Here is a 12,488-nt window from a genome sequence, read left to right as displayed (position 1 = left end):
GTTGCTACCTTTTGGAACTTGATTTCACGATATATTTTCGTGCCATTTGATCAGTGACATCGACGCTAAATTTAGTTCTACTATAAAACGATACAGTTTCAGATAATTTCTTAGCAGTTTTATCAATTGTGACATGTTTATGCTTTGTACTTAGTATAAATACTTTTTTATTTGGTTTGCTCTTGTAAATGGTAAGTGTGCATCCATTGGATTGATATAACAACGTTTAGAAACGAGCCATGCCATATTTTTTCAGTTTGCAGGTTTTCGGCAATTCCCTCTTATTTGCACGTATTGTTCCAAACAACGAGGTATTTTCAGATCTTAATTTTAACGTCAAAGAAAAACTTGTAGAGAAATTATCGGTTGTCACAGTTCGAGAAGTTTCATTAGAATAAATTCGCTTAGGGGGATTGATGCATCCTGAGCCTCATCTTTTCCTAAAAACGGAAACTCACTTACCACATATTTCATCTGTACATTAGACGCCAGCCAGAATTTTATGCTATATTTATGGGGTTTGTTTGGCATATACTGGGAAAATCTGCATCTGGCCTTCGTTGGAAAGTGTTGCTCATCCACGGTAATATAAGCTCCGAGCTTGAAGCAATTTTGACTACTTTCAATAAATTTGTCCCAAACAGCTAAGACTAAAGCGAATTTGTTTGTTTGCAAACGTCGACTCTTCCGATTTCTTTTGTCGAAACGTATATATCGCAGAATCTCAGCAAAATCACTTCTACTCATAGTGGTGGAGAAAAATGATGGTCCCCACTTGTTGTTCCACAAATATTGAAGCCTCAAATTATTTCCTTCGGACGCTCCACGAGCGTACAATATTGCAAGAAACGCCTTCAATTTTGCTTGCGTAACTCGAGAGGCTTCTAACTCTGTACAAATTCGTACATGTTCCAAAATATGGTTATCAATCAGTAATAGGAACGCACTACTTAGATTCCTCTTCATAATGTTTCTGTTAGCATGTGCTGGTTGGTCCGTGTACATCATTAAAAGCACTTTGAATTGGTAATCTACTAGCAACACCACTTTCTTTAATTCTTTACCAAATAGTCCCGTTTAAAGCAATTTCAGTTTGCTTATTTGGTACGTTACTTTCACCTTCGTCTTCATAACTGTAAAAAAATCGCATGCATCGTCTCGTACGTTTGTTTGGAATATTTTCACAATTAATCTCGTTTGACTGATCTATATTTTCATCAGAAATTTCCTCATCACTGGTCTCGATAATGGTACTGTTTTCGTCACTGTCTTGTGGATCAATTTGTCCCTCCATTAATTCGCCGTTGCTATCATATAATTCATCACTTTCTACATCTGAACATTCCTGAAGTATGCTGGTTGCATTTTTCAAATTTCTAAAAACATTTACTCGTTTTTCCATTTTTAAGGCCTGACGATCGCTAAAAAAAAGGTGAAATCAAGTAATTCTCTCAATATATAGTATTCTTACAAGAGAATCAATTTTTGAATATTTCAATATACACATAAATTTTTCTTACCTGTGTCACTGTGGGATAACGGTGAATGATTACGCTTTGAGATCGATTGTACTAAGAATTTATTTCGTGTTTGTAGAATGAAGCTCGAAACAAGACTGTTTGACCATCGCCACTTACAAAGTAAATGCTCGAAACAATGCATTATATTCTTGGATGGTCCGCAACGTTGGGCCTGATTCCTAAATAAATACTGTGCATAATCGGATCAATGCTGATAAAGGAACGAATGACGTATGGGGCGCTACCTATAATGTATTCATAATTCTCCAGAAATCGTATTTTCGTGTTGATAAAACATTGCAGTACCCATCAATTGTAATAGCTTCCCCAATGTCTTTTTTTTACAAAATTTCTTCATAGAAACGTGCACCAGTCATTTTGACTGGTACTGGTATAAGTGTCAATAACAAAAAATATATTTGTTACTATGATATATAATGTAATATTAAATTCATAAAATGTATTTTCTACTTATAGCTACAAAACTCACAACATCATTTCAGAAAGCAAATGTTACATGCAGTAGGAATTTTGAATTGAAATTGCATGACCAGTAAAATAACTGGTCTGGTAAATCTAGTGTTAATTTCTCTTGCCGTTTCTCTTAGTAAGTGATATCTTTATTTTATTATAAATCGTGTAATACGCATAATTATGTCAGCTCAGGATAATTCGTCTCTCACGAAGCTACTTACATACAGTGATGCATAATTAATAGTACACATAATTAATATTAATTACTGAGATGTATCAAGTTAATTTGCTTACAGATACGTCCTCCAGTTTCGGGACGCATAAAAGGAATAGAGAGCAAATAAGTAATGTCGTGGGAACACATAGTCCCTAGTCTCGGTTCAAACATCTAACGATATGTGAATTAATTGGCGCTAATGGATGTTTAACGACGAGAAGATAATTCATTTGCTCAGCTGTCGTATAGTATACGAACATAATTGATGTTACTTTGCGAGAATGCTCAGTGAATACTCGTCAAATATTGTTTTTTGATACGACTATCTATTTTTACTATTACTTACTTTAACAATATGAAATTTGTTTTAACGATCAAATTATCTCACCATGGGTCGGACAAATAGAATCTACTTTCTCTCTCTCTCTCTCTCTCTCTCTCTCTCTCTCTCTCTCTCTCTCTCTCTCTTTCTCTCTTTCTCTTTCACTCTCTATCTCTCTTTTTCCTCGTTAACACGTTTTATTACGAGAGACTTTACAACGATTATTCCGCTTGAATAGAACTTGATAATGCTACAACAGTAATGTACTACATAAAGGATAGAAAATATACACGTTTTGTGAATTGAATTTATTTCATAAAAAATGATATATCAATAAATATATGCTCTATATATGTATAAGTATATATTTGTATATTAGGTTGCAGTGCTGCAGTGCGCTTTCGTCGAAGCCTATGTTGAAGAAGATACGTAAACAATCCATTATATATTACATATCTACGTATGTACATACATACCTAAGTTATAGTAAGTTATGATAAATTATATTATTATACCTAAGTTATAATAAATTCGCTTATTCGAGAGGATCATTCTAAAGAAAGAATTCGTTTTTGTCACAATCAGACCCAAATATACCAGTGAAGCAAACACGCAATACACAACAGTGGACTTTATAGAATAGGACCAGATTTTATTACTCGCCCGCATTGTTAAATTTCTTGATAAATCCATCACCTCATTCGTATGTGAAGCTCGTGCACGTATACATAATAATACTGTTGATGACGTGATTGGACCTTGCTGAAGTTAACCGCATAATGAACCTTTGAGATCATTTATTACGTACAGATTGTTGCATGCTCAGGAAGGATCATAATTCTGCTCGACATCGTAAAACCAAGCGCAATCCCAGTTTTTAAAAGCAAGCGCTTTTTCGGACGGCTCGTATCATATCGGACTCCAGTGTATTAACGCACCTGAGCATCTTTCCTCTCTCTCTCACGTATACTCGTTTTATCTCTCAATCTTCCCTATCCTTCGGGATTTATCGTATAAGTATATATACATATATAATATCTCGGATTGATTATGGGAGGTGATAAACGAAAATATGTTTCTCTGTGAACAGTCAACCCGAGATATTATAAAACGACAATTAACGTTTATTATTCACACTGTTAAATTTTATTTCTATTAAATTATGAATCTTCTTCTAGCTCTCGTGTTGCTATTCTCTTCTATATTATATTTCGTACTGCCCGTTTCTCTTCCAAATATTAACGACTCAATTTGTAGGTAAGAAAAGAAATTGTAAATAATAAAGGACAATGGAAGGATGGGCTATGAGACGCGCGGCAAATCTACCTGAAGAAAGTATACTTTCTTTACACATATATATAAGATTCTCTAAAAATTCATCAAATGGTTAAATTATTTTCGTCTTTCCGACAACCTATAAGTGCGCTTACCGCTTATTATTTCAACTGTTTTCTATCGTGCGTTACATGAAACGCATTGTTAAAGTATCATATATTCCATGTTATTTTTAAAACTAATTTACAATCAAATACCTATATATATACATGGTTTTAAAAGTAATGCGTTCAAATACTCAAGAAATATTCTATCGAGATCATTTTTTTTTATTTTTTTTTCAATTGGAAAATACAAAAGAGAAGAAAAGATGGAGGATTCGAAATTTCAGATTAAAAATTATAGATAAAGAAAAAGAGTATGTGTAATAAAATTAAAATATTTTAAACCATTTGACTTAGTTAAATCGGGACATTCTATGTCTTTCGATTAAAATTTGAAGTACTGGATATCGTTGATACTTTTCATCTGTTCCATTGGATTCAAAGATGTTAATCAATTCCTTTTGAAATTTTAGCCGGTTACTCTAATCGTATCTCTCCTTTAATTTTAATCCAGATAAAACCTATTTCTCTTCTAATCAATTCTATTTGTTTTGCAACGATATTTTTTCTATGTAATCGAACACTAATGTCCATCGATATTTCACTCACGAAAGCGAGAAATTGAGAATCATCGAATCGTTAACAAATGAAATATTTAGTATATGTTTATAAACATTTACGTAATTTTCATTATAATAACTAAGTATTAATAGTTACGCATGCACGAATAATTAATTATTTTCCGCGTAATTATATCCGGATAGAGTGAGTTAGGTGCTTGGATTGATAATCGTTCTCTCTTTCTCTCTCACTCTCTTTCTGTTTTTATCTACTTGTAAACTCGAGGAAACAAGTCCATAAGTTTGTATAAACTCCGATCGATGTGAATGTGAACACTGAAAAGTATAATTATCGATATTAGTTAATTTCTTTGATAAAGTTTCTATTCTAATGAAAATTACGCCAATGTTCCTTCTTTTTCTTCTTTTTTGTTTTCATATAAAAGAAAAGAGAGAGAGAGAGAGAGAGAGAGAGAGAGAAAGGTCGGTTTTAGTAATAACGGTTTGTTAATCCAAATGTTATTTCACTTTAGTATCAGAATAGAACGGATATATTATTCAGGTAGTGAAAACGGCTTAATGTCGCTTGCCTGATGGTCGTTATATCGCGTCAATATTTTCTATCCGTCATATGAAGAAAGAGGGAGAAGGATTATCGACTATCAGTTTACATGTCTATCTAAAAACCTCTTGTCTCTCTCTCACTCCCCTCTTTCTTTCTATCGCTCTCTCTTTGTCTTTTTCTTCTTCTCTCTCATACATTCTTTTCACTCATTTCCTATTTCTCCTCAACGAAACAATACTTGGGATTGTTGATTATTTTTCTTTTCTCTTTTTTGCTACCATGTCTGTGTTTATGTATATAATATACAAATATATATATAATATCTCGGATTGCTTTTGGGAGGTGATTAACGAAAATATGTTTCTCTGTGAACAAAGTGATAAATCTTTATTTGTTAATTAATGCATAGTTTCTAATTAGTCTTAACTGTGAACAAAGAAACGATAATTTACGTTTATTATTCACACTGTTAAATTTTATTTCTTTTATCTTATGTATCTTCTTCTAGCTCTCGTGTTGCTTTTCTCTTCTATGTTATATTTCATACTGCCCGTTTCTCTTCCAAATTTTAACAACTCGATTTGTAGGTCACAAAAGAAATTGTAAATAATAAAGGACAATGGAAGGGCGGGCTATGAGACGCGCGGCAAATCTACCTGAAGAAAGTACACTTTCTTTACATATATATTATATATGCCCTTCATTTTTCTTCTTTCTCTCTTCGGTAAAGATTAATTAATTCCTTTTCGGTCTTTATCCTATTCGTTATTTCGTTATCCGTGCACTTCCATGTCACTTACACACTCTGGATTTTAGCCTCTTCTCTTCCTTCCATAAACGAATGAACCCCACGAAGGACAGATTAAGCGTCTGTCAATTATTTTTCATATCTTCTAAATCGACTCGTCATTCCGATCTTGTCATGAAAAATAGACGAATTTAAAATGAAACTATTGAGCGAAATGTGTAATGAATTACCAACCGAAAATACAGTAACTAATCTAAAAACATTAATAATATAAGGAAAACAATGATTGAATATATAATTAATGACGCTCTTACAATTATTCAGCTTTGAAAATTCAACATGGTTTCTGTTGCCCAGTCACGATTGAAATTACCTACATAATATGCATAACAATCTGTATAACATCACTCAATAAATTTCCGGTCTAGCTAGGAAAAATAAATTCTTTTTTAGATATTCTACTTTATTCATCAACATATTCTCCTTCAAGAGTGATACATTCATTTCAACACTCCTCTTACTTTTCGATGCTTTTTTTTAGAACGATTTGTCTTTGCTCTCAAAATAGGTTTCAGTTTTGGCAATAACTTCTACAATTGAGCTAGATGTGTAGTTGTGGATTCATGCTTCATCCATTGTCACATACCGACCCAAGAAATCTTTTTTATCTCGCGTAAACGACTCTAAACTGCGCTCTGAATCCTCGACGCGTTGTTATTTTTGTTCCGGTGTGAGAAACGCGGCACCAACTTCGAAAGCAACTTACACATGCTCAAATTTTCTTATAAAATTGTAAACACACTACATTCTGATATTTTTAAGGTATCAGTTATAACATGCAACGCCACTTTACGGCCTTTCAAAACTATTTTGTGGACTTTTCTTATGTTTTCTTCTATCTATTGTTTTGAAAATTACAAAACTGGGCTCACTAAAACCACTATAACTTGTAAAGTAATTATCAGAATGTCACGAAATTTTGACATGTATCATTTGAAGGATGAAAAATCATACGAGTACTGTCAACAATATTGATATATTATTTTAAATGTATATATTTATATGTATGTATTTCAATATATAATATTTATATATATATTCATGATAGAAAAAGACATGATATAAAGTTGATCCCTTTCAATCACCCTTTAATTAAGCGATCAGAAACACTCTGTTCCTATATTATAAGTTCATATATTCAATATATTCAAGCGTATATTTATTGAAATAAATAAATACATATATAAAATTATATATCAAAAAGTTTCTATTATGTTAAAATTATACATATTAAATAACGAATCATAATACTTTCTGTTCACTCAATATCTATCAAAAAAAAAGGCTAGAAGAGTAGATTGACACAGAGGAGTTTATGTTACGGTATAGAAAAGTTGTGAACATAGTAAGAGGGCTAATTTAAGAAAAGAATGAATAAAAGAATATAAAAAAGAAAGAAAAAGGTATGCAAACATCATTTAATATCATAGCTAAATATGTGAAGTTGAGCTTAAAAGAAATGTAAAGTATGCTGCTTCTTATAACTTTTATCGGCATACCTATCTTCTCTCTCTCTCTCCCTCTCATCCTCTTCCGCTCTTTCTATGAATAGATGAACAAACTATCTTTTAATAAGAAACAAAAAAGTCTTCGTAGCAAAATATATGATAGATGAAATATATCAATATGTTATTAAGATTGGAAGGAGACGATTTAAATATTTATTTTTACTATTTATTTATATTCTTTCTCTATCTCTCTTTTCCTCTTTCTCTCTCTCTTATTTTTTTTATATATATATTTGTTTCCAAATAAATTTTTATAATTAATTGATTTTCTCAATTGAGTTTTATATTGATTGATGTAATATTAAGATATTGATATTTAGTACATTGATAATAGAGAAAAAACAGAAAAAGAGAGAGAAAGAATAATATGTAGCGATCTTTATTAAAAAATTTCAATTTGTTCATACGATTTTTTTGAATGAATTACTTTTCGAAGATATTTACTTTATAATGAGTGAATTCACGACGATATAAGATAAAGATAAAGATCTATAATATGATGATGATATTCGATAACAGAATGTTATAAACGAAATTTGTTAGACAATTTGGATAGAATGAAGACAACAAAAAAATGGTATTAAGAATCCCATTACTTTGATTTACCGCAATAAAATAAATTCATTTTTCGGAAAATGAATCGAGGATCTTGATCTCCATCGTTTCAGTCGATACCTATTTACGCATAAATCAATATTATAATTACAAACAAAAATAATAATAATCTATTTATTCGCCTTCTGTTATAATTAATTGACTTGACTTAACAATAATATATAAATGAAAGTTTCTATTTAATTTTATTGTAATAATTACTAAATTTATTATCATTGTAGGTAACAAAAGAATTTGTAAATAACAAAGGATAATGGAAGGACGGGCCATGAGAAGCGCGGCAAATCTACCTGAAGAAAGTATACTTTCTTTACATATATATATATGTGTATATATATTTATATACAGAAAAGAGGAAGGGAGAGAATCGTCGGTTCAATTTGGAGAGTTAGTAACTTTGAAATTAGTAAAACCATATACGGGACATGTGAGAAATACTGACAACTTTTTTACAAGCTTGTCAATACCGAGTAAACTTCAAACAAAAAAAACTACGCATGTTGGAACTATTCGCAGAAAAAAAAGGAAGCTACCAAATTTAGCGAGACAAGCAAAAGGATAGTGAGACACGCTTCTCAACATTATTATAAAAATCGAAAGATTTTATTCTTACAATTTAAAAAACTAAAAATAATAAAAAAGTATTGACACTTAGTTCAATGTATTTATTCGTTGAAATTGAGATAAGTGACATCCGTATACCAGAGATAATTAGATTTTACAATAGCACAAAATTCAGTGTAGATGTAACCGATCAAATAGCCAGAAAATATTGTGTAAAATCTAAATGTCAAAAATGTCCTGTACAGGTATTTTTCAGTATCTTAGATTTAGCCGAGATAAATGCCTGGATTTTATACGAAGAAACGACGGATGGAGGAATATCCAGGCAAGAATTTTTATTTCAATTGGCAGAAGAGCTTGGGACCGAATATCCGAAGGAGAGACAGCTAAGCAAAGAATGTTCATCAAATACAGCTACAAATTCATCTGGATGGAAAGTTTGTCAAATAAGATATTGTAAAGTCAATAAGACTAACAAAATCTGTATAAAATGTAAAAAATGCTTATGCGAAAAATGTGCGATACAAAATACTGTAATTTGTAAAAAATGTGTTGAAAATGCATAAGTGTAAATAAAACTTTTCTAAATAGAAAAAGAATATTTTATTTACTATCCAATTGACTAAAATCTTTTTCTATATTTAGATAAATATTTTTTTTGAAGCAGTCATTTGACCGCTCAGAGTAGGATTTGGTATACATGAAATGTCAGTAGATTTAGTGTTAAGTGGACTCCTGAAGAGGAAATCATAACAAAATATCGCTGGGAGAAACATCACATAAGCAATGTGGAAACGAATTAGTGTTTTGATTTTTATTAAAAATAATATACAATGTATATACCTGCTTATTATTCATTTTGAAAAAATAATCGACAAATGTACATACTTTACATGCATTTGTCATAGAACAAAATTGTACTACTGCTATATCTTATCTAGCACAGCCACATGTGGAGAAAATAAATATGAGATGGGATAATAAAATCTTACTAAATTATCATATAAAAAAAAAAGAATAAATTAATTCATTATATTTGTTTACTTTGATACAATAAAACAAAATCATTGGAATCAACTAGCCTCGAATACCTACGATTCTTGAATTACCAATCCAGATACTTGCAAATGTGCTATAAATTGCAGAACCTCCAGTGTTTTAATGTATAAAGTACTTAATTATTTTTGTCATAGAATCATGTGTCCAAAGTTCATTAAAATGACCGAGAAAGTTACTTCTCCGTGCGAGCTTCGAGAAATGTATTTCTTTGCATTTGGAAATATTCAAAAAATCTGAGCATCAGCTATTTACGCACACAAAAAAGCGGGCAATCGTGATTTCACAAACATAAAACACATGCCATCCAATCCTGTATAATATTAAAATCAATACTGAAGATTCTCTTTCGTCCCTAATCTTGAAGAGCTTCATAGTACAAAAGTATTTCTTCGCGAAAAATGTCGGAAACAGCATTTACGTTATCGATGAGAATAATAGGAATTCTTGACCAATTCTAATTAGCAAGATCTCATTTTAAAAAAGAAGGTTCAATCTCGGAATAATTTTTCGAATTTTTAAAAAAGCTTTTTATTTTATATAAACTATTCTACATAAAAAATACCATTATTTAAAACGATTTTTTTCAAAGAAAATAAAGCGTTTCCAAAAATTTGATGAAGATATGTCCTAGACGAAATTTTCGTATTTAAAATGAGGCTTTGATCGTCAAAATCGGTCGAGAATTACGTCTGTTCTCATTGACAACGTAAATCATTATAAAACCAGAGGAAATAAGTAGTCTTAACGTGCTTTGATGTGCGATTTGCTCCTGCAGCAAAACATACGAATTCAAAGAACCATTTTTAAAGAGACTAATTACTGAAGATCAAACGTGGATTCTCTGCGAGAATATTAACGTAAGTATATTAAAGAATATTAAAAACGTTTAGTAACGCTCGTTAATCATAAAATAATTTTATTTAATATTCCAATACGGTTAAATTTTGAACACGGAGTAGTTGATTATTTACAATGACTTCACTATTATCAAAATAACTTTCTTTTGGGTTCTGACACGTAAACATCGAAGATCTATCTTTCTGAACGTCTAAAATTAAAACATTAATACTTTCGCGAATTTTGTAGTTATTCAAAAAATATATAATTTGCATGGAATACAATATGTTAATATTTAATCGATGACGCATTTATTTGAACAATTTAAAGCTCTAAACTCAATACGCAAAACTTAAAATAATCTTAATTTAAATTTTCAATACTTGAAAATTTTGCAATGATAGACGACTTAAAATGTAAACATAATTGATTGCCCTTGATGCTTGCTGGGTCAGCATCCTTTTGAATTTCGATAATTATACAGCGAAACATTCTTTCTTATTAGATTTTCAAAAAAAGTTAATCAAATTTTTAATCAATTTTGTTGGTCAAATAAAGTGATAGAGAGAGATAAAGAAAATATGTTGAGGTTTAAATAATTTCAAGTAGTTCTTACAATTCTTTCATATGAATTTCTTTTCGAAAATATTTATTTTATGAGTGACAGCAACATATGATAAAGATAAAGATTTTTAATATGATGATATTCAATAAAAGAAAGTTATAAACGAAATATGCTAAACAATTTTGATAGAATGAAGATTAAAAATAATGGTATTAAAGATCCCTTTGAAATACCGCAATAAAATAAATTCATTTTGTGAGAAAAAAACGAGAATCTTGATCTCTATCATTCCAGTTGATACCTCTCTGCATATACATTAATATTATAATTACGAAAAAAATTACTTCGTATCGTCATTCATTTACACTATTTGGATTAAACAAGTAATTAATTATTATGATATTCATGTATTTTCATTTACTTACATTAAACAAATAACTAATTGCTGTGAGTTTTATAATTATAATCATTTTTCATTTTTTATATAATATTTTATGCTTTTCTTTACAAAACATCAATTATTTAAATTAAATGTAATCAAATGAATTATAGAGGGGGCGATGAGGTTGGATAAAGCTCGGATATATCAGAAGAATGATAGATAGAAGGATGATAGAAGAATGGACCAAATAAAGTACACTAATTTGCGATACTCTTTTTGCCGCCTCTGTTAATTATCTCACAGAGACACAGAACTTCCATTGAACCACTCCCAAACAGACCTGCCTACTCTCTCTTACTTTTTCTCTTACATGGCCAGTTGGTATGCTCCTACTTGAACATACGGCATGTAGGTGCAAGGGTGCCAATGCACATTGAAATAATTCACCATGTTTTCAATTAAAAATAATATCTAAACTAACAGTTTTAAGAGGTAACGTTATTAACGTATTTTATATAAGGTAAAAAATTGCATCAATCTGTGTATTCAAAATTAGAGTTTTATTAAACAAAAATTGTAATTGCACTTTGTTACGACATCGATTCACAAAAACGTATAGAAGTTTAATAGAAATATGTAGTATTTAATACAATTTAATTTTATTCACTATCTTTTGCTCGAAGCGTACGTAACTTCAGCGACATGTATGGACAAAATATGGATTACAAATACAAGCGAAGAACGATATCCCAATCATGGATCTATCTTATCGGCGTATAAGCTTGTTTAATTATTCCCCTCTCACACATACATAACAATTGGTATCCCGTGGGTTAGTGTAAGTAACTTAGTAGACTGTGAACACACATTTTTCACTTTATCATATGTATATCTTCCTTTGATAGTGCGTGCGTCATGCAGGGGCCCGACCTAGATACGCATTTGTTGCTCGATAAATGTACAAAAAGTAATAAATATAATTGACGAATATAGAGAATGATATATATATTTGCGACAAAAAATAAGAATTTTTCTAATATTTTCTTAAAAATAATAAGTGAATACTTATATTTTATATTATTTTAATACAAATCTACGTTAATTAAATAAAAT

The 12,488-nt window shown here is 30.4% G+C and overlaps 1 protein-coding gene and 2 pseudogenes across 1 annotated transcript; 1 reads left to right on the top strand and 2 right to left on the bottom strand.

Annotated features, from left to right (window-relative positions):
* Positions 1-369: 369 nt before the first annotated feature.
* On the bottom strand, positions 370-1,039 carry LOC146872055 (uncharacterized; annotated as a pseudogene).
* Positions 861-1,864, bottom strand: LOC146872054 (uncharacterized). The gene is made up of 2 exons (XM_085664505.1): positions 1,521-1,864; positions 861-1,421 (listed from the first exon to the last, which is right to left on the bottom strand). The coding sequence occupies exon 2, from the start codon at positions 1,400-1,402 to the stop codon at positions 1,061-1,063; it is 342 nt and encodes a 113-aa protein (XP_085520631.1). The 5' UTR covers positions 1,403-1,421; positions 1,521-1,864; the 3' UTR covers positions 861-1,060.
* Positions 1,865-5,999: 4,135 nt separating this feature from the next.
* On the top strand, positions 6,000-9,098 carry LOC118450405 (uncharacterized; annotated as a pseudogene).
* Positions 9,099-12,488: the final 3,390 nt, after the last annotated feature.

Source organism: Vespa mandarinia, unplaced genomic scaffold (genome assembly GCF_050613455.1).
Source record: "Vespa mandarinia isolate Hongniang unplaced genomic scaffold, ASM5061345v1 scaffold_61, whole genome shotgun sequence".
NCBI lineage: Eukaryota > Metazoa > Arthropoda > Insecta > Hymenoptera > Vespidae > Vespa > Vespa mandarinia.
This window is presented reverse-complemented; position numbering and strand designations above follow the sequence as displayed.